The following is a 23,193-nucleotide window of genomic DNA, read 5'->3' as shown; positions in this document are numbered from 1 at the left end:
GGAGTGATTGATTCACATGATTAAAGGGGAGTTATAAGGAGTATACTAATTGAGACTCATAAGGGGTGGATGATTGTCACTAATATGATTACTAACTTTACTAACACTAATATTTGTTACTATGACTCACAGTAATATTGATTATTGCTACTGATTTTGGATATTATGACTAACATTGATATTGTTTAGTGGTACTAATATTATAACTAATGATGTAATAAATTGAGGTAAGATGTGTTATAGAATGATAAATTGATATAAATAAATGGTACAATTAGCAAATATTACGTGATTTTAAGCATGCTATTTCTCTTTTTATTGCATTGATTTTAATTAGTTGTTAGATTATTTCCTCATTATGTTCTTTTCAGCACTGCTAGTTTAGTTTTATTTTAGTTTCTTTGATTTATGTGTATTTTTTTATAACCTAAGAAGACTATTGTATGTATTATTTTGAATCATAGAAATAAATATTGACTACTACAGTAGTGTGAATTATATTTTTCATTGTTTATATTTCTTTAAAACAATTTATTCAACTATATATATTGGAATTCGCCTATCGCAACTCAATACGATAGGACATGTCCCATCAATGAGTCTTATTGGGTTGGGTTGTGACACATTATCCACAACGTCCTTCACTGCTAGCCTATGCAAGTCAACAATCTCGTCATTGCCTTCCCCACTGTGACATCATTATAAAATATTATTTCCTCACATGCCACCTATCCCATTGACAAATCCTCCCATCGTGAAATCATTTATATGAACTAACTAATCCAGCTTACATGCCCCAATCTTTGTTATTTTCTGAGGCTCTTGAGTGCAAGCCCTCAGGAAACCCCATTTTCTTTGGATTCTTTTGCAAGCCCTTAACTTTGTCGTTTCTTTCCTTTGTCAACCAAGAACCCCATCAAAACCTAAGATTTATCAATCCATCCATGACCACTATCACCTATCCTATTCTTGAGGCCCCAATGAGTTATAACCACAAATTCTTATGTTAACTTAAGTTCAAAATAATTTTGAACCCATTCAAATCACATTCAAATCAATGTTTAAATTTTAATATATTCGAATATTTTTTTTGGAATTAATTTCAATAATCAAAATCCATATTACAAAAGAAAGATAATTTAATCTTAAATAAGCCAAAATAACTTATAAATTTATCTAATTTTAATATTATTAGGCATATAAAATTAAATTTTCTAGAGAAACGCACGAACATAAACCCCCATATAAAAATGAGTGATGATAAAAGTTTTAAAAATTTAATGATATATTATCTTAAATTTTGGTATTTTTAATATATAACTAAGTTTTGTACCCATAAACCTTTATAGCCCAATAGATCCATAGAAATGGAGAGTCTTTAGTCTTTACTCTTTATGCCGCCATTAACATCCCGCAGCCGCGCTTTCCACCTCGATCGGCAGATTGATCCATTGCTTTGAGATCCCCAAATCCCAAATCCGACCCTATGCCGGCGAGCTCACCGGCTTTGTTCCCTCCTCTCGGCGGCGGCACCAATAACATAAACGGAGACGACGAAGATTTCGGCGATTTCGTGTTCTCCTCCCCGTCTTCTTCTTCTCACACACCCTCGTTCTTCCCCTATACCAACCCAACTGTTCTCTCCACCAGCGCCGCCAACGACGAAGATTGGGGTGATTTCGTTGCCAGCGAGCTCGGATCCCACTCTTTGCAGCCTCAATCCTCTTCGCCTTTTCCCCTTCCGTTCGATTCATCGCCGCCGAGCAGTAAGGCGTGGGTGAAACCGAATGGGGCGATTCCGCTGTCGATATTTGGCGAGGAAGAAGCAGAGGCGGCGGATCCGGTGACGCTTGAGGGTAGTGGGGGTTTTGAGAATGGATTTGGCTCTTATTCTTTCGCGACTCACTCGTCTTCAAGACCAGCGACGTCTGGGAAGTTGAATGATCTGATTGAGAAGCTATATGGACAGATTGATGTAGGTGGGAAGGAAGACGGGGATGACTTTGATGATGGAAGTTGGGAATTCAAGGATGCCTTTTCAGCCGATGCTAGAACTAAGGTAAGCAGCTTCATAAGTGTCATATCGGCTATTTGGGGGCGTTTTTTATGAATCCATATTGTTTCCTTTGTTACTTTTGAGTTCAGTCTGAGTGTTAAACTTTTTTTTTCTCAAGTAAGTTTGAACAAGTTCTGTCCATGCTAACTTTTTTACTCATAAATTTTACCTATTAGTCTTACCGGTTCATTTTGTACTAATAAGCCACTGGTCCTGTAAATTGCTTGTTAAAAACTCGAACATTTTAGTGGGTTAATTGAACATGATTGCCGCTTTTTGTGTTTACGCAGATGGACGAGGGAGGTGGCACTGTCTTTGGGTTGGAAATGGTAATGGCTGCAAATGAAAATGGAAGGAGTCAGGTGAGCACTTGCTGTTTCCCCCATCCTCTGCTCTTGTTTTAGAGTTTGTTCTGGCTATATTGTGTGATAAATCTAACCTCATGCTCTAGTCTATTATTAGATGGCGTGCAGATTTTAATAAATAAAATTAAGAGTTATGTGAAAATATACAAAAGAAAGATTTAATCAAGCTTCTTAATGAGCTTCTTATCAAGCTTGTTCATAAGCTTTAATTGATATTGTTCATGAACATAAATGAGTCGAACACATAGCTATTTATTGAAGCTCCTGAGATTTATATTGACCTTATGCCTTGAGTGCTCATTTGTTTAACATGGCATGGTATTAACCACTTTATGGAGTACTGAATGCCACTAATGAAACATATTGAGAAATAGGCTTCTATATCCTTCCTTCTGATAGCTAGGGTGAGGCGTATTTCTCATCTCTTATATTTTTAATACTAATTTATCATACTTAATAGATGAAAGAGTAGTCCACACTAATGTTCGATATTGAATGGCCAAATGAAGAATGACTTCAGAATCATTGATAGGGTCATTTATTTGAAGCTCTCAGAATATTCTAAAAGTAATGTTATATATACTAAGTTGTGTTTCTTGATATATGTTGAAATCATGTGAATGAGGACATAGTGCGTTGTACGGATCAAAACTTTAGAATAAATATTCTTAACAATTATAATGTGGGCACATGACCATTTACACATTTTATGGGTACAAGGCTAATTGATCTAGACACACAAGAAGAAAACTGGCACAATGAGTAGAACTTAAAACAAACTTTATTAAATAAAAACAAACGACCCAAAACTTGACAAACACAACAAAAGATGCTAGGAGATTTTAAAGAAATAAAGAAATTTAAAAAGACGCTATCCTCAGATAACCGTCAGAGCGGGTTCCTCACATGCATTGAATTTGTAGGTTAAATAAGTAAAGTGCATAGAACTAGCAAACCGATGGTCCACCAATGCAAGATTGTCCAATTTCTTCAATAGATGCTTCAAATCAACTCTGATACGACACCCTAAAGTTGCTTTACTTTGAGAAGAAGGATACAGATGGAGTGACACTTGCGGAGAGACGAAGAGGTTAGAAGCCCGAGAAGAAAGGGTGGAAAGAGCCCGCAGGATTTCCGAATAAACCCGCAGGTTAATAGCAAATATGCTCACAAATGTCAACTCCCTCTCTTCACAACATTTTCTCATATTTATAGGCAAGAGAGAGGAATGCCAATAGCCATAAGACTTTAATTTTTTTATTAGAACCAAAGCATTAAGCATAGGAATCTTCCCCCCAAGCTCACGGAAAAACACCCAAACCAGGAACCAAGGAGACAGCCACGGGAGACGAAGGAACCGCACGGACCAAAGAGCCACGGCCACGGGAAACGAGGGACGATCACGGAAGAAGGAGCTTAGCCGTGAGATCCCAAGTGGTAAAACATCCCAACATAAATTCTTATGCATAGAAGTCATCTCCCAATAAATATAAGCCACGGATTCCCAAGAGACAAGAAGAAAGGGGAAGGGGAAGGGACAAGGCCACTTCAAAAGTAAGCTTCATAATGAGGTACCTTTTGAGAATTAAAGAGCTACTAAACTTCAGCTCAAGCAACTTAGAGAACAAGCTCAATACCGAATGCTCCAAAACAGCCAACCCGTGAACCACCAGCAGCCAGGGACCAATCGAGCCAGCAAACCAAAGGTCTACCAAGCCATATGCACTACCTACCATGATCATTGGATGCTTTCCCATCATTGGATAGCTAAAAAAGAAAAGAAAACAAAATATACTATTGTCCAAATATAAATAAAAAGTACATAATTTGTTGATAGCATCACTAATTTAAGATTTAAACCAATGCAAGTGACAATAGAAGTTCTTCATGCCGTAGTTGCCAAGTCTCGAGCTTATGACTTATACCACTTGAGTCAAAACCATGGCACGTAATTATTGAATATTTGAGGAAATTTATTAGGAAGATAACAACATTGTTCTATTAGTACAAGCATCCTTGGTTTTCCTTTATCTTATGGACCAGTACTTAAAAATATTGACTAGTATGGGAGTACAACAATTTTTTTACAATTTTGTTATTCTTTGGGACATTGAAATTTGGCTACTGGACTTGTAATGCTCTTGTCCGTCACACCTTTCTTGTGAATTTTTGTCTCATGTACCTTACATTAGTAGTCCTAGGCATCTAGTAGCACTAGGTATGTTAATCGCTGTTTGAAGTGGACCTAAAAGGTTGATAAATGTTGGGTTTTGCAATTCTTAGATATTTTAACGAAAATTATGCTAATTTCCTTTAACTTGAAAAACTAAAGATTTAGTCCCTTGGACTTTGTAGTTGTAACGCAGGTCTATGCTTGAAAGTGTTGAACAGCAAAAAAGTTCCCTATTTTCCTTTGGCCCTTTAATACTTCAATTCGACAGACTTCTTGCTAAAATAGTACCTCCATAGATGCTGTATGGTCTCTGTTATGACTACACCATCTCGCTAGGCTTCTACCACCTTTTTTCCAGGCAACTGCATGTTCCCTTGTCTGGTCATGTATATTGGGAGAATGATACATATGGTAGGTATGCAGGCATGGCTTACATCCATGTCCCTTCCTTTGCATACATAAATATATTTGCATTTAAATTTGGCATACATAACGACCATCCTATCTGAATTACTTGTTTGGGAAAGAAAATTTGATCAGACCAATTACTAATATATAGAAGATATAGAAACATCTATAAACAGTCCATTTTTCAGCAAATATATGTTGAACAGTTAACAACAAAATGAAGTTCTGATTCCATGTTCATATTTAGCAGTCTGAAGATCTCTAATGCTGCTTCTTATAGATAAAGTGGCTTGCCTTCTATTCTATGAGTAATTTGTTATTGTTTCTGCAGTTATGATATAATATCTTTCCAGCTTATAAATTATCTTGGGAGGTAGTCAAGGCAAACATATGGTTTTTGCTTACTAGGCACTCCTTGAATGCCGTTAGTGTACCATGCTCTCAACTTACAATCTTTTGAAGCAATATGGTCAATAACCGCTGAATAAACTCTTACGATAGCATTAAAAGAAGGTGCTTTTCCACTGGAAGAAGTTTAAGTTCCTTTTATTTGGTTTCTTATGAATGACTTGTTGATTGGGTGATCTTGTATTCCTTTTTCTAGAAAATCATTTGATGCAGGAACATGATATATAATGGTTCTCACATTTTTTATTATACTTTTATTTTCTTCATTCTATGATGAAAATAAGCTGGATTTACTACTATACTTGAAACGCCTGTAAGTGGCTTGACATAGAAGTTAACCTGAATATTCTCAACCTACCTTTTAATTGAATTATACATTGATCTATTTAATATAGGCCCTTCAAACTCTTTGCGCGGACCTATATGTATTTTATCCCGTGGATCTGATAATTCTACTATAAAGGTTCTTGTTAACAGGTTAGAAAATGGTTGGAAAGGTATGGAACAAATTAACATGGATGGTGAAGGAGGACTGCTTGATATTTTTTCTGCGTCTGAGAAACTCACAAGCATGCCACTTGGTCATAATCATTCTGTAACAGACGAGGTCCTGCATGAGATGCTACCCAGTTTTGGAAATGGGTCTTCAGGCAGTAGCAGAAATGAATTCAAGATTGACTTCCCAGAAAATGGTATTATAAATGGATTTACGGAGGTTTGCCTCTTCTTCTGTCAGTTGATATTTTATTAATATGCTAAAATTTGAAGCCTGATACACATCTATTTGTATTATGTGAAGAACAGAAGATTCAATACGATCAAGCAGACCTACTACACGCTCCTGAAAACCAAGAGGTTAGATATTACTCTTCTATGCATTTAGTTGTTGTGCTCAAGGATATAGGTAGACTCAGAGTATGAGATGGATAAGCAGGCCATTTCAGCGGGAGCCCATGCAAAGCATCAAAAATGAATTTGAAGTGAAAAAGCAGATAAAACTGGAAAACCTTCCAGTTTAACACTTTGAACATGTAAAGGTTTATGAAAGCGTTGGGGAGTCCATCTTTGCATAGATGGATGCACATATAAAATATTCCATGCACAATGCATATCTATAATTATGTTTTCAAACTACACTTGATTTTTTTTCCAATTGAACCATACTTCTTATTGTTGCATATTTTTTAAGATTATGGCATAGAAGGTGAAAGGTGGGAGGAAACAGGGAGCAGATAAGAGGAGAGGAAAGTGGAAACCTGTAAAATTAATTGTAAGGAAATTGCAAGAGGAAGCTTCCTTACGAAAACTCAATCTAAAGATTTTGTAGGCTAGGTGCAAGTACATATTGCTTATACTCAGATCTACAATTGTTCAAGTAAAATCTTATTGCATTTTTAAGTATTAAATATCCTCAGAAATTCTTACAACTTGGAAAATCTTTAGATTGTTAAAGATGTTTTATGTCTAGATGGAGTTTTAAATTTCATAGGATTTTTTTGTTCAACCTTTTGTGTCATTTATATCGGTTAGGAACATAACACTATACATTATTAAGCTTTTTGGTTTGTTCAAAGTCGACGTTCATTGTTTGCTAGAGTACTCCTGCTAGCAAATAATGTTCTTCTATTTCCTCATAAAAGCACATGTTTTCATCAATGCTTTCTTGTTTTATTGGACCATAACTATTTATTAAGTGCACTTAATTGGACTGTCTTGAAATGCAGATGCAAATATATGATGTTTATAAGCATGTATGGGTCATTGGATATATGATGCTTAACAACTATGATGCACCGACACGAACACGAACACGAACACGAACACGAACACGAACACGAACACGACACGGACACGACACGGACACGGGACACGGCATTTTTTTCAAAATACAGGACACGGGTGCAGCGTAGACATGGCATAATAATTTTTTAATATAATATATAGAAATTAAGGTAATATTGTATTAAAAATGGCAAGCAATATTAAATCAAAGTCATGATAACTTGTTTAGCTTATAACATAAAGATGTTTAGTACAATAACAAAAATATAAGCAAAAAATTATTTAGTACAACATGAAGGTCCAACTACTCAATAGAGGGACTGATAGAATTATATTCAGAGGTTGGTCTTTGGCCTTCAATATCATCATCATTGAATATCATTGCTTCCAACTCTGGTTCATCTAGAGAAAGATTTTCAACTTCTAATAACCCCATATCATCAAGGCACTCGAACCCATCTCCAACAACATCCCACATCTTGTTATCATCTGTCATATAAAGTGGGGTTTTCCTTGATAGAAGATGAATATTTGTATGCACATAAACTAAATCTTCAGCTCGTTATGGAGTTATTTTATTCATCTTCATTGATTGAATAAATGAGTATGTGCTCCAATTTCTCTCACAATAAGAAGATGATGATACTTGACCGAGAAGTTTTATTGCTATGGTTTGAAGAAGCGGTGCTGAAGCTCCATGAATCAACTACCATAATTTTGGATCCATCATCCATCTATCAACCAAAGATTCTTGATCACCAAAATCCTCTAAATATCCAAAGAACTTTGCAAGTTCTATATTAATTTTTCTTCTCACCTCCTCATTTGGGAAATATCGTTTCAAGCATATATTTCTCATATTTGACACTTCTAAATTTTTTTGTGGTGAGACACATTGAGGGTCTTCTTGAAGCCATTCTTTACTTGAATACCTTCAAATAATACAAATCATATAAAATTATTTAATTATTTATCAAGAAATTTAAAATTAATTCAAAAGATGAATACAAATATACCTTGGATTTAATGAGTGGGTCAAACAATGCAGAGGTGTGTTACTTTTGGTCCACATTTCCTCAAGAATGGTATAGACAATACTCTAAAAACTTGAGTCTTCATTGTGTGACTTTCTTTCATGTCTGTATATAATTTCTTTCACTTTTGTCAACATAGAGTCCCACATCTCATAAATCAAATGTAGGCATGATTTATCTGTGTCAGCCTCTCTCAACATGTTATCAATCGGATCAATGAAAGCCAATATGTAATCTACATCATCCCACCACAAATCATCTAAGACATTTTCTTTCACATATCTTGCCTTCTCAACATCATCTTCTCGATAGCAAAACCACTTCTCACTAATCACCATAGATTGAAGGACATTTTTTATTTATTTGAATCTTCTCAACATAATTATTATAGATGCAAAATGAGTTTCAACAACAGCTAACATTCTCAAATGTGAGAAATCATTAAACATTGAAAGTCTCATTGAGTGGTTCATAATGAAATTTCTGATCAAAACAGCATCATCTGCAACCACTGTTATCCAATGACATTCAGCATAAATGATTTCATTTGTCTCTGTATTTTTTGTTGCACAAATATTTTTTAGAGCAAGATTTAAAGTGTGCACAGCACATGGAGTCAAGAATATATGACAATAAGTTTGCTCCACCAACAATCCTGCAACTTTACACACCAGTGCATTATCTGTTATAACCTGCACAACATTTGACAGCTCAATAATGACTATCACCTCTTTAATCATTTTGACAATGAAATATTTATCCTTGTATTTTCCTTCACAATTCACAGCTTTAATAAACATTGGAAAATTCTCTATAACGGACATGAAATTAATGAGTGGCCTTCTTTGAGGATCAGTCCAACCATTACACATCAAAGTAACTCCTTTTTTTTTCACACACCTTTTGTTGGTTCAAGCAATGTTTCAATATGTGCTCTTTCCCTTTCTAATAATTTTAATCTTAATGCATTGTAACCAGGTGGAACATAACCTGCAAGGTTGTTATTACATGCAAAAGTGAATGCATTTTTGTAATGAGGATTTCTTGCAAGGTTGAAAGGAAGTCTAGCTGAAAAAAACATCCTTGCAATTTCACCATCCAATTCTTCTTGCAACTGCATGTTAAAAGCCTTCTCTAAAGCACTACTGGCAACTCTTTTTCTTTTCTTTGAATCATATCATTCATTTCTATATGATAATGAATGATCAACTCTAACAGATGAGGAAGGAGTGTGGGATGAACCATGGGTAGATGACAAATATATCTCTTTAGGAAGTGCCCTTTTGATCTTAGATTCAGCTTCATCAACTTGTCTATTCAATTCAATCAACTGTGACGTAGTAATCTTAGGACACATTTTAATTCCATGGCCAGAAATCTTAAGAAGATGTGCTTTCACCCTAGAATAAGATCCTTTATAGGTGTCATCACAATAATTGCATTTAAATGGCACATTCCCTCCTTCAAATGTTTTTCCTAACTTCGTAACATGAATCTATAATGGCTTATCAATTTCTACAGATGGCTCTTTTGAACCACTTCCACCAGCACTAGTGCTCATTTTGCTTTTAAAATAACTAGTGAAATAGAAGAAATAAAGACTTATTGTAAAACAATTAAAAATTGCCAAACAAAGTTAAAAAAATAATTAAAGAACTATTGCATCATGCGTTATGACTATCTGACTAAAAAATAATTAAAATTTTTATTGTAAGAGTAAAAACGCAGTGAAAGTGCACTTAAAGCGCAACAAAAGCGCAGTTAAAGCGCATTAAATAAATAAATATTTATCGTGAGAATAATTTTAATCCAAAACAAATAAAATACTTAAAAAAAATATGCTCTTCTGATAAAAAATATACATAATCATTGATAAATGAAGAGAAATGGCGAATGGAGAAAAAAATGATGAAATCAACTTACATGTTTGAAAAATTTTATGCGGTTTGTCGTCGGCTTCCCTTAGCTGCGCCTAGAAACTAAGGAGGATGGCTTGCTGCTTACGGTCGTAAGGGAAGACCAAGTGTGCGATCTCCAGCCGACCACTGCTCGCCTCAATCGCTCGGGAAGACCACGAATACGAATAGGAATACGGAGTTAAGGAGAACCGGAGAAGATGAAGACTCGGGCGTGAACCGGCTAATATGAAATAGCAAGATTTGGTTTATTTATTTATTTAATTATATAATAGCCGGACACGCGTGTCCGTTTTAATTTTTTTTTTAAAATGGGACACACTAGTGACGTGTCCGACATGTGTCCTCGCCGTGTCGGACGCGTGTCCGTGTCCGACACGTGTCCGACTCTGCATACCCTCTTAAAACGAAGTGTCGGTGCATCAGAGCTTAACAATATTCTAAATTTTGAGAGCTCTATCTTCATTTTTATTGAGTTGAGCTGTAGTCGCTTCATCTATTCTTTCTTAATAATTTTAAATTTCTCCCTAGTGTTTTAAGAATCTCTGCAAACGGAATTTAATACAAATAACCTTTTACAGAGTGACTGTCAACTGGCTTGCTTCTCATTTCTTCTTGATGGTAATTTGATTTGATCTTTTCATTTTTATATGATGGATGCATATTTCCAGGATACAAAAGAGGTAGAATGGAACATGTGGAACTTTGATGACCTGAACATCTCTTCTGCTAATGGTAAGAAAAATCTTTATGGAAGTTCTGAGGATCATATTGAGCATAATATAGGAGCCGGAAAGTTGGATTATTCGCCTGTTGCTCTTACTAGCATCATACAGGCTCCGCATGAGAAAACCGACAGTCCTCGTGCTACTGTTCCTTCCCAAAATTCCATTGGCAATGGACAGGAAATAGACCAACTTGGGAAATCTTTTGCTCATGTTAATGGTGACATTGATTTCAATCAGATTGAATGGGGATCTCAAAATACTGCGGAGACTGGCAATGCTGAAAAGATTGTTGCCTATGAATCAGGTCAAAGTCTATCCAGTGAATCAACTTCCTACACTTTAACTGACCTTTATTGTAGAGTGAAAGAAGAATCTCTCTCTTTGATAGTACATCATCTTACCGTGCTAAAGGTCAGTATACTTATGATGAGAACCTTAGATTTTGTTTCATTTTGTGTTAATTAGATGATTTGATGTTAGAGATTCTGTTAGGTTCCTGCTCTTCCTGGAGCAACGCCTGAAGTAAAGAAGATCAATGAGGAAATTCAGGTGTGTTACATATCATACCATACAGTAAATATGACCACACAATTATATTTTTGGAAGCATTTGTCAGTATTTAGGCTGTGATCTAATACAATAAGCTATTGGTTGACAAATTGCTCTTGCCTCCAACGCGCAATAATCATAAATGACATTTAAGAGCGATATTGTTTAGTTTGACTTGTATTTTCAGGTTATAAAAGTAATTGTGTAATTGACTTCTGTTGTCTTGTTAAGTCTACCCCCTCACTGATCGGACAAGATTGTAAGAATGGTTAGAATCTTAATGTTTATTGTTTTCTTTATGCGCATAAATATGGCAGTTAGTTAACTTGCTTTAATCCACCATCTTCAATACAGTAATTCTATGAACTCAGATTTGATGTGATTATGGAAGATTTTTTTTTTTTTTTGGTTATAGCAATTTGTAAGATAATGTTTTTTAAAGATTCATGAAATATAAAAGTTAAGTTGAAAATTAGAACTTATCTTGCATTAGTTTTCAAATGCATTAAAGATTCCCGGACATGTTTCTGTTATAATCATTTCAAATGATGCTCTTTTATCAGTGTTATGTAGTCTAAATAAGGAACTAATCATCTGGCATCGTCGTTATGTAGTAAAAATTTTGGCACTTGGTTATGCAGTTTTTATGCCTACCCCACGTATTGGGATAAAAACTTGTTGTTGTAGTAGTGGCATAAAAGCGATTATTATTATATAACTACAACCAAAATATCTAGATAACCTCTCCTAATTAATGCACGCTAATATGAAATCATCCCATAATATTTACATGATATTAATCATTTAAATAAATATAATTAATCAGATTATTGATATAACTGGGTGGTTTGTGATATTCTTATTTGAAAGTTCCGTAGCATAACCTATGTATTGTTTTGTGTCTTAGTGATATTTCCTGTTATATGGTTCCATAATTTATGCTCTACTACACATTCTGCTTACGCGTCTAACCTTTCGTCTTCATATATTAAACTAATTTTTATTAACCTAAGTTTTTTTTTTTTCAAAACCAGAAAGCTTATGGAAATCTGCAAGAAATGATTGCTTCTGGTGATGCTTGCACCGGCAAGCAAAGAGCAAGCCGCATTAATGAACTGCTAAATGAGACAAGGACATCAAATTTTAAAGTAGCTGAGCAAGAATTCCACTTGTCAGAAAGATTACTTGCAGTATGTACCCCTTAAATTTTTTTTTATGTTTTATATGTTTAAGGAAAATTGCAATTTCAGTGCACTGTGTGCGCGCACTTGCATGCACATGTGCGTGTAACTTTTGAAGTTTTTTTCATCAATTTGTATAAATAAAAAGTTTATCAAATTCATATTCTGTGTAAGGCTTTGTTTGGGATGACTTTATTACTGTTTTTTAGTAAAAAATATCTTGAAAGCAACAAAAAAGCAGTGTTCAAAAGTTGTCCCAAAATGTAGCCTAAACTAGTTGCTAGATAAAAATAAATTTTAATCAATCATTTAAATGTTTCTAAGAAGTCACTATGGCGGTGTAAATGGACAAAAGGTCCTTTTCCTTCCATTTGTTTAAGATTTTTTTTTCATTATTTAGTCCTCAAATTAAAATAAAAATATTGGTATTTATCTCCATCAATGAAACCAAGTAAATACCACTATTTATTTATTCTACAATTCTTTGTTCTTCAATCAAGCATTATTAAAATGTTAAGTAATATATGGTCCAAAAAGTATCTTTACATGTTATATATTTTATTCTAGAAGAAGTTGTTCAAATCCGTTGAAATTTAATTGGCAACTCGAACTTCTTACTGAGTTGATTGATTTAATTAAAAATAATAATCTCCAAATATAAGGTTTCTTATCAATAAAAGTTGTTCGTAGTTTTCTTATATTCTATATCCCAATGAAAGTTGAAGTAGATGTTTTTTTTTTGTTCCTGGTTTTTTAAAATGTCTAACTTGCTACTGATTTTTAAAATAACGTGAATGATTTATTTAAAAAAAAACAAAAATAAGGTTTCTTATCATCATTGAGTGTAAATTGTCTATTGCCAAATGAAATTCGAAGTAATGTTTTTTTTTTTACTCCTAATTTTTTTACTTTCCTAACTTGTTAAGGATTTTGAAAATGGTCAATGATATAACTTAAAAAAAAAAAGTACTCCAAACATATGGTTTCTTTCATCATTGAGTGGAAATCGTGCCTATATCCAAATAAAAATTGAAAAAATGTTTTTTTTTTTATTCCTAGGTTTTTGTTAATCACCCCCCTCCCCCCCCCCTGACACGCCCAACTTATCCTTATAGGATGTGTTTATAGTATGTTTAACATAGGTCAAACATGTGTTAGGTGTGTGTGACATATTTTTTATATGTCAAACAATGCATGTTTTGAAATTATTCATGTATGTGCATCACAGTTAGAATCCTAGAAAGTCTTATGTTATTATAATTTTTTTTTTTTCGGAGATTCATGCTTGTGGCCTTCACTTTGAAGGTCAGACAATACCACCCGGTTAACTTCAAAATGTTCCCTTGACTATTTGTACATAAACAATTTAGTCCTAAAGTATCACGTTGGTTCAATGTAGTCTCGCGGTTATACAAAATTGATCCAAAATGATCTATTTTAGGCTAATTTGGGATCAATTTTGTATTGTCGAGGGACTAAATTGCGATTAATTTTATATCTCAATTATAATATTAGAGACCATTTTGTATCAATTTTGTGTAGTCGAACGACTAATTTTGAGTAACGTGATACTCTGAGATTAAATTGACCACATACAAATAATCTGAGGATTATTTTGTGATTTTTATGCAGTACCATCCATCCAAATGATTAGCGGTGTAATTCTATCATCCACATCCATTTATTTTCTATTTAATCCTTAAGAATGCCCTCATTTTTATTTCAGCAAGGGGATCATTTGTGAGTCCAAAGTAAAATTATTCATTAGATTAATTTAACTTTTATAGACGTATAAAATTTGAGGGAGGGCTTCATAGAAACTATTAGGTTGCATGTACTGTGACTTGCGATCATGGGCTTAAATCATGGGGAGAAGTCTTTCTACAATACAAGATAAAGCTTTGTATTTCAACCCCCATTCTACCTAGGAGGAGGAGCATTGGAGGAGGCCTTATGTATTAGGTAAACCCTTTTCATATACAACTTGATTCAAAGTTCCAATATTTCCTTTAAATGGAATAAAAAGGCTTTTATTAGAAGCCTCGACCAAAAGGTTGTCTGCAATTAATAAAAACGGAGAGACCACATTTTATGTATCCAATTGTTAGGCAATGAAGAAGCTACTAATTATACAAGATTATAGGAAAAAAATGAGATTGCAAAAATGGTTTTGTGGTAGAAGCAAAACTAGGAAGGATCAAGTACAAAATAATTGTATATTTGAAGGAGGATTAGGACTTATTTAGGTTAAGGTTATTGAAGGAGGATTTAGTTGGTTTGGCATGTATTAGAGAGAGTCGTGCAATGCTCTAGTGATGTAGGAAGGTAGAATTAATGTGAAAGAATAGAAAAGGATACGTGTAGAGTGTAGACCGAAGGTGACTTGGCTGAATATCGTGCAAAAAAACTTTATGTAAATTAGAGTTAACAAGACAGTTACACAGGAAACACTTATTTAGTGAATGGCAAAGAGGTATTCATAACACAAAACCAAGTAGTTTGATATGACAATGTTGATTAAAATGATGATGGCTATTTTCTTCCGTTGCATGTTGTCTTCACTCACGTCAAAGAAAATGAAGTGTGGAAAAGAAGTAGAACCTAATCATATTCCAATAGAAGTGTGAAATTGCTTATGAGATCAAAGATTTTGGCTTGTTAAAATTTTTAATATTATTTTGAAGACTAAAAAGATGCTAGATGAGTGGTGAAGGAGTGTGTTGATTCCTAATTTTAAGAATAAAGATGATGCACAAGAGTGTGTGAATTATAAAGGATCTAAGTTAATGTGTCATACATTAAAATTATGGGAGAGTAATTAAGCATAGGTTATAACATGATACTAATGTTTTTCTATTTGTATTTATGCTGGGTAGGTCTACCATTTAAGCTATAAATTTGTTGAGAGGTTTGATGGAGAAGTATAGAGAGAGTAAGGAGGATTTACATATGATGCTTATTGATTTATAGAAAGTACATGATAAAGTTCTAAGAAAAGTGCTCTGGAGAGTTCTTGAAAAGAAAAGAGTTAATAATGTTTTTATTCAAGTCATTAAGGACATGTAGATAGGAGTTGTTACTTGTGTTCAAATGCAAGGTAGTTGGGCCAAGTATTTTTCTATTTCTGTTGGATTACATCAAGGATCAACCTTAAACCCACATCTTTTTGCTTTAATCATGCATGTTTTTACTGGACATTTGCAAGAGGATATACTTTGGTGTATGCTTTTTGCTAATATATTCTTCTTGTTGATGAAGCTAGAGAGGAAGTTGATGTAAAACTTGAATTATGGAGGTTGACCTTAGAGTCTAAATATTTTCATTTGAGTAGACCTAAAATTGTATATATGAAGTATCATTTTTGTAGTAATAGATCTAGTAGTGAGATTGTGATATTGTGTTATCAAGTCATAAAAAATAGTGCATATTTTAGATATTAAGGGTCTATTGTTGAAAGCAATGGTGAAATATATTGGGATTTTAATAGTAGAATTCAAGTTGGATGGTTGAAGTGGAGAAATGTATCAGGCTTATTGTGTGATGGAAAAGTACATTAAAATCTTGAAGGAAAATTATATAAGATGGTGGTGAGACTTGCAATACTTTATGGCGCATAATATATGTGATTAAAAGAGAAGCATAAAATTAAGTGTTGCAAAGATGAGGATACTATGGTGGATGAGTGACTTTATACTTAGTGGTTGTTTGGTGGAAGTAAAATTGATGTAAAGTATTTCAAATGCAGGGAAAAATATTGGTGTTTGATTGGATGAAAAAAGAAATACAAAGTAAAGTAAATGTTATGTAAATCATTTTAGTTATTTTTTGAGCTAAACTAAATTCGCCTAGTTTTGGGCAAGAACCGTTTACACCTCAAGCAATCTCGCTTGATTGTTGACTGTTGCGACCTGCCGACTGCCACCACTACCACTGTCCACTGTCGGCCGCCACCACCTTCACCGACCGCAGCTGGCTCTGTCTCCACCCATTGCGAGCCACCATCACTACTATATGTTATCGGCCATCACCCACCATCGGTATCACCACTCGCTGGCCACCACTTATCGGCCACTACCTACTGCCGGCTTCCCCCATGTGCCACAGGACACCATTGCCACCATCCTACCTTGACCTTAGCCACCACCCGCTGCAGACCATCACCAGCCACCGTCGATGTCGCCTCCATCCGCTTGTCGCCACTAACTTTGGACTATACACCACATTCATTTTACTTCAAACTAAACAAAAAAAGCATTCACTTGCATTTACACTAATCTAAACAACTTCAAAGTATTCCTTTTATATTGTATTCCTTTTATACTGCATTCCTTTTTTTAATCAATCAAATAGCTCCTTAGAGAGTGCGAAATGAGTATACACTTGAAAAGGTTGAAGAGCTCCAGTGGCAGATATAATTAGAGAGAGTTTCCTTAGATGGATAGTTCATGTAAAATGTCTGCTGTTTGATGACCTATTAGGAGAGTAAATGTATTAGATCCGGTCTATGTTAAGAAAGGTAGAGATAGACCTAAAAAGACTTGGTTAAAAAGTATTAAAAATATTTTTTTTAATTATATTTAAATGAATATTTGACCTTTAATATAATAAATTGGAAAAAAATGATTCATGTAGCCGACCCCACGTAGTGGGATAAAGGCTTGTTGTTGTTGTTGCTTCTGCTGCTGCAACATGCTGTCACCAATCACTATGACTGCATGTTACTTAGCAATTTCTCTATATGTTTCAGCTGGCAAATGCATTATATGAGCTTCCAATTTTTGGAATTCTTTGTTTTGAAAAAATTTTATAATTCTTTTATCTTCTTTATTAAGATTTCAGTCGGTTTGGCTTTCATCCAAGGAGAAAACCCCTTTAGACGTTCTGTCTTCATGTTATTTAATTTTATCAGGCAAAGTGGCTAATTTCTTTATTCTTACAGGCAGAAAAACACTTGAATGCCGCAGTGGATCTTTTTGAACATTCCTCCTCAGTTTTACAAATTTTGAGATTGGCTTCCAGAGAGCAGCAGCTATTTTATATTAATGCATGGTCTAAGTTAGCTTCAGCTTGTGCAAAGGAATTACAACTTGGTTCTAAAATCTGGACAGAGTCACTTGATTGCAACATTTCCAAGGAAATCTTTACCCAAGGTAAATAACTGTTTATTGATTTTTACCCTCTTATTTCTGCCTTGCACTCACAAGTTACAGTCTGATATGCTTGAAAAGATTGTTTCTAATGTCGTCTTTCACAGGAAATAAGTACTTCCTTGCCCTTGGAGAAGTTTACAGAGTATCCAGAATTCTGCATGCCACTGTGAGGTTTTACATGCCTTGGTTGCTGTTTAATCTGGAAGATTCAAATGAGATAATTACTTGCTTGGAGAAGGGAAACGAGGAATGGATTAATTCTGGTTTGGAAGAAGCTCTTCAAAGCATCTCCAGCAACATGGATCTTGATGATAAGGGCTTAGCAAAGCTATTACTGGAATCCATCAATCTTATTGACAAAATCAATGAACAAACATGTCAGGACACTGCGATTCACTGGAAGAATGGGTTTTGCAGATTCTCTTTGCTACCACTTGACAAGCTACCAGGTATTATCAATATATGCAAGTGTAAATTTTATGGGGTTCCTCAGGTTTTGTCATTTTACGCTAGCGTGTGTGTGTGTATATATATATATTTATTTATATTAGAAAAACTTTATTTTGTACAGCTTTTTTAATGCACAAGTTGATTATTTAGCTTTTCTATCAGTTTTATTCCTGCGAGGTTTCTTGTTTTTTGCCTGCAAGGTTGAGCACAAACCAACTCTTCTTTATAAGCTTGAATACGGGCAAGCTCATTAGCAAGTTTTTCATGCCAACTAAGGTGTAAACATGCCAATCTTGAGTAACACCTGGGCTCAAGTCATTATGCAAACGGGTCAATATTTTTTATGTGTTCAGCTCATTAGTTTATTGAACTGAGCATTAGCTATTTACGATTATGAAATATGCTTAAAAGTCATATATATATAGTCAAGCTACTATAAAGTTGAACAGGATCAAACAAGCCTTTTTTTAATTTTTGGAAAATTTACATGCATACTATTTTATACCATCATATTTACATATCTAACATCCAAAACTTTAATTTTACATACATAGCACCCTATATTATTTTAATACCAAATATACTACTCATATTTCTTTCATACCACTCATTAATTTCATTTCTATCACTCATATTTGATATGTAAATGAACTATGGGTGGTATGTATGTAATATTAAATTTTTATGTGTTAAATATGTAAATAGTATAGTATATAGGTTGGTATGTATGTAAATCTCCCTTTTTTAATACTCACACACACATCACATACATAAGATTCGAACCCAAGACATCTTAGTTGATAGCTTAAGCTCCCAACCAACAGACCAAGTTGAGCTTGTTAAATAAACAGGCTTCTAAAAATACTTGAACAACAGCTAATTATTTTGCTAAATGTGGTCAGCAAGTTTTTTTTACCGCACTATTGCCAGCCACCTAAACATAAGCACCCACCTTAGTGTAATTCAACTGAAGGATTTTCTTAAATAAGGTCTGCATGAGTTCCCATTTCCGTGCAATTCATGCTATATTCAATTAGAAATTTCTTTGCCACCAGTTCTTCATAACATATCCTAATCCTTTGTATTCAATAATCAGGCATTAAGACAGTTTTTTGGAATGGGGATTGTTACATCGCCAAGATTGCTAATTTCTGGGCCAACCGGATATCGCCCGTTCCGCCTGAGCTGCCTTCCATAATACTCTGCAAATGATCTATTATTTAAGATTTTGTTTGGTACGATTTTTTTACTGCTTCTTAATATACTAAAAAGTTTCTTTAGAAAGCAATAAAAAAATTGTCCCAACGAAATCTTAAAGTATTCTCAAAGTTCTAAAGCTCGACTATGTGTTATTTTGATGGAATTTTGAAAAATGTTCATCAATGCTTCAAGGATCAGGATTCATTCTGGGAAGTTCAGATGATGCTTGGCATATTTCTACAGGTGATCTTCGAGTTATTTTTGTCTTTGAATACCAATGGTTTCATTGTAATGTTTGCCATCTTATTGCACCTTTTTTTCCTTATTGTAATATCTGGACTTCATTATTCTTTTGCATGGGATGTTACTATGCTTTTACTGGTCGAATAAATGGATGTTCTGGTAAATTGTAGTTGTGATTATTTATTATTTATTCTTCAATTGAATTTTTTTGTAACATATTTATTCTATTCTGAAACTATTCCAAATAAGCAATACTTTTTGTATTATTTCTATTTGATTTATCTATACCAATCCTTAATCATTATAAGATTTGATGTTGAAGACTTTGGTTTTCATTCGGAACATTTTTAGTTTATTTTTTTTTTTTCATTTAAAAATTTTGGACTAAAAAATTACTTCAGAAAGCGGCAAGAAAATAAAACCTTCTATTCGACTGCTTCTACAATTATGCTTGTCATGTATTTGTGCATATAAATATGTTTAATATGCATGCAACTTTTTTAAAATTAAAAAAAAAAAATAGTGGTTTTTTTAATAAAAATAAAAAATTATTAAAGATACTTGTACGATGGGGAGCTTAAAAGTTTTTTAGTGGGGGTATAAATTAGATTTTAAAAATATTTTTATAAGTTTTTTTATTCATGTTTGAGATCAGCATTAATACCTTTAAAAATGTTTTATTTAAACTTATTATTTTAAAATGATAAAGTGTAAGATAATTAAAACTTATAATTTATAATGCATATTTTTTATATTATGAAATTTTTGAATGAATTTTTTGTCAATACAATTAAATATATATTTTTAAATATAAGTGATTGAAATATAATTCATAAATTAATCTCTAATTTTAAAATATAGTTTTTTTTATAATTATTATAGCAGAAAAAGTTCTTTCAACTTATTTCAAAAAAATACATTAATCTTTAAATAATTTTGTATAAGCCCATGCATCTCATGCTTAATATTATCAACGATTGGAATTAGATGATTATAAATATTTTGGTGGACCGGTGGCGTTAGATGACAATGAATGTCAATGTAAATTGATGACCATTATCGAGCAATGACGGTTAGAGTTTTAAAATTCTCTGTAAATCTCAATCGTCTTCAAATACTAAAATCTTATTGTTGAATGTCTAAAAAAAAAGAATAATTATAAAGTTTTTGTCATTATTGTGAAATCTATTATAATAATTTTGCATTCATATTTGAATATTTTAGCGCCCTAACAATTAATATGTTTTTGAAAAATCTTTCATTTTGATTGCAAATGCATTGAAATTTGAGTTCATTTGACACTTTGGATGCTTTGTAATAGTTTTTTTTGCTCTAATTTGAGTGTTTTAAAATTCTGAATTGATTTTAAGTTTGTGCAAAATCTAATGAGGTTTTAAGGATTGTATCAAAGTTTTTTTTTTCTTTTTTAACTAAAGTTGATGAGCAATTGGAGATAATTACAACCATTCTTCTTTCAGAAATAAAGGAAATTAAGTGGTTTGAAGACAAATAAGAGAGAGATTGCTTCAAGAACATCAACAATTGGATGATACTCAAAGCATGGCTTGTAGCCTTGAATTTCTCTACAATATGAGGATTTCACTTTGGTTTTAGATATATTTTATATTTATAATGTATAGAATAATGATATATTTATATATTTCAATATGAGTGTTTAGTTATTTCTATTAAAATATTTCATATTCGCGCCAAGTTCAATGGTTCGGATTATGCTCTTCTTGATTAGAAAGAAATTGAATGATCTAACCTTAGGCTTGCTCGATGGATTTGTTTGTTTTAAGGATGATCAATGCCAACGATGGTTGCTACCAATGATCTCTCTTAATGATGGACGTAATATGTCGTTTCTAAGATTTTAACAATTTCAATGTAACAAAGTTAACAAATAATAAATTTGATTATTGAATTGACGGGATGGATAGAATTTTGAGAAAGTTCATAAATCAAACTTATATTTGACGAAAAACAATGATGATATTATTATTTTTTGTCTTCAAAATTTCAATTAATCTAGAGCAAGTCAACATTAAAAAGGGTTTGTCGATCAATGTTAAGTAGAGGTTACTTAACCTGAGGGAAGACTAGATGGACATACAATCTACACAAAAATAGGTGTAACATGAGATGATAGAGACCACAAAAATGTTGCTCAAGTGAAGATGCTTGGGTCAATTGTCAAACCCCTTGATAGGTAGAGAGTGGTGGCAGCTGGCACCATCGCATCTTTGGTGCACGCAAGCATGACTTGCATACAACCTGTTCGAGGAATGTGGATGTCGGACGATTTAGTCCTCCAAAAATGTTCGAGCTGGTTTGATTATTTGTGATTTAGCTCTCACTTTCCTTAATTTTACTCTAAATTCATGTATTGTAGATATCACAACTAGACAAAATCATATTTATCATCAATTTATGCAGTTTATATTCCATTTAATCCTTGAAATAATTTTTTTTTTCAAGTTACTATTTGAGCTTCTTGAATGATTTGATATTCTAAATTTGTGTTAAAATTCATAATTAATTGAAAAGTTCACAATACCAACAATTTGTATTTATAATATATATAGTAAAATTTAATGCTACATGCATTCTTACTAGTTATAAATACTAGAATGACAAACACAATTTTGAAAAATCACTTCTATTCTCATTTCTCTATTTCTCCTAAAAATTCTTTAATGGTTCACAATTAAAACTTTAATGATATAATTTCAATCTAAGATAGACTCTATATCATTGCTTAATGACAATTCTAGCCATATGTGCTCACTATCTTTAATTTGAACAATAAATAAATGAATCCAAGGTTTTATTTGGGACAATTTTTTGTTACTTTCTAAATCTAACTTTCTAATATAAACTTTTCTTAAATTAGAAATTTTTGTACTGAAAGTCATTTTAGAAAGTAGTAAGAAAGCCGTTTCTTATGAAGACAAAGGTTTCATTTGGGACAGCTTTCTTGCTGCATTAAACAACTTTCTAGTTAAAAAAAATAAAATTTTTGTATTAAAAAACTGCTTTAAGAAGCAATAAGATAGCCATCTCAAATAAAGCCGATTTTGTTTGAGACGACTTTCTTATTGCTTCTTAAAGTAGGTTTCTAGTATAAAAAATAAAAAATTTTGCACTAGAAAACTTCTTTTTGAAGCAATAAGAAAGCTGCCTCACAGTCTCACTTTCTTATTGCTTCTTAAAAAAATTTTAGTATAAAAACTAAAATATTTCAACTAGATCAATGCTTTAAGAAACATTAAGAAAGGTGTCTCAAATAATGACTAAGACTTCGTTTGAGACGGCTTTCTTATTGCTTCTTAAAGCAATTTTTTAGTTCAAAATTTAAAATTTTTGAACTAGAAAGCTGCTTTAAGAAGCAGTAAGAAAGCCGTCTCAAAGAAGCCTAAATTTAAAATTGATCTCTCTCTCTCTCATGATATTCCAAGTTAGGCCAAGTCCAAATGTTCAATTATCCATCTTAGAGCTAAAACTACAAGGCCTATTTAAAGCTTGATACTTGGCCGGTCCATATACA

The 23,193-nt window shown here is 33.1% G+C and overlaps 1 protein-coding gene across 2 annotated transcripts; it reads left to right on the top strand.

Moving 5' to 3' along the window:
- Positions 1-1,362: 1,362 nt before the first annotated feature.
- On the top strand, positions 1,363-19,870 carry LOC110101625. 2 transcript variants are annotated; one of them, XM_020829600.2, is made up of 10 exons: positions 1,363-2,059; positions 2,347-2,418; positions 5,874-6,102; positions 6,210-6,265; positions 10,814-11,281; positions 11,363-11,419; positions 12,454-12,609; positions 17,540-17,750; positions 17,855-18,199; positions 19,297-19,870. In XM_020829600.2, the coding sequence occupies exons 1-10, from the start codon at positions 1,487-1,489 to the stop codon at positions 19,410-19,412; spliced, it is 2,283 nt and encodes a 760-aa protein (XP_020685259.1). In that variant the 5' UTR covers positions 1,363-1,486; the 3' UTR covers positions 19,413-19,870. The 2 variants fall into 2 exon arrangements, with proteins under 2 accessions (XP_020685259.1, XP_020685258.1); XM_020829599.2 differs by having other exon boundaries at positions 5,874-6,125; positions 6,215-6,265.
- Positions 19,871-23,193: the final 3,323 nt, after the last annotated feature.

This window comes from Dendrobium catenatum, unplaced genomic scaffold, assembly GCF_001605985.2.
Source record: "Dendrobium catenatum unplaced genomic scaffold, ASM160598v2 fragScaff_scaffold_976, whole genome shotgun sequence".
NCBI classification, from domain to species: domain Eukaryota; kingdom Viridiplantae; phylum Streptophyta; class Magnoliopsida; order Asparagales; family Orchidaceae; genus Dendrobium; species Dendrobium catenatum.
The sequence above is the reverse complement of the archived record's forward strand: the minus strand, read 5'-3'. Positions and strand labels throughout refer to the sequence as shown.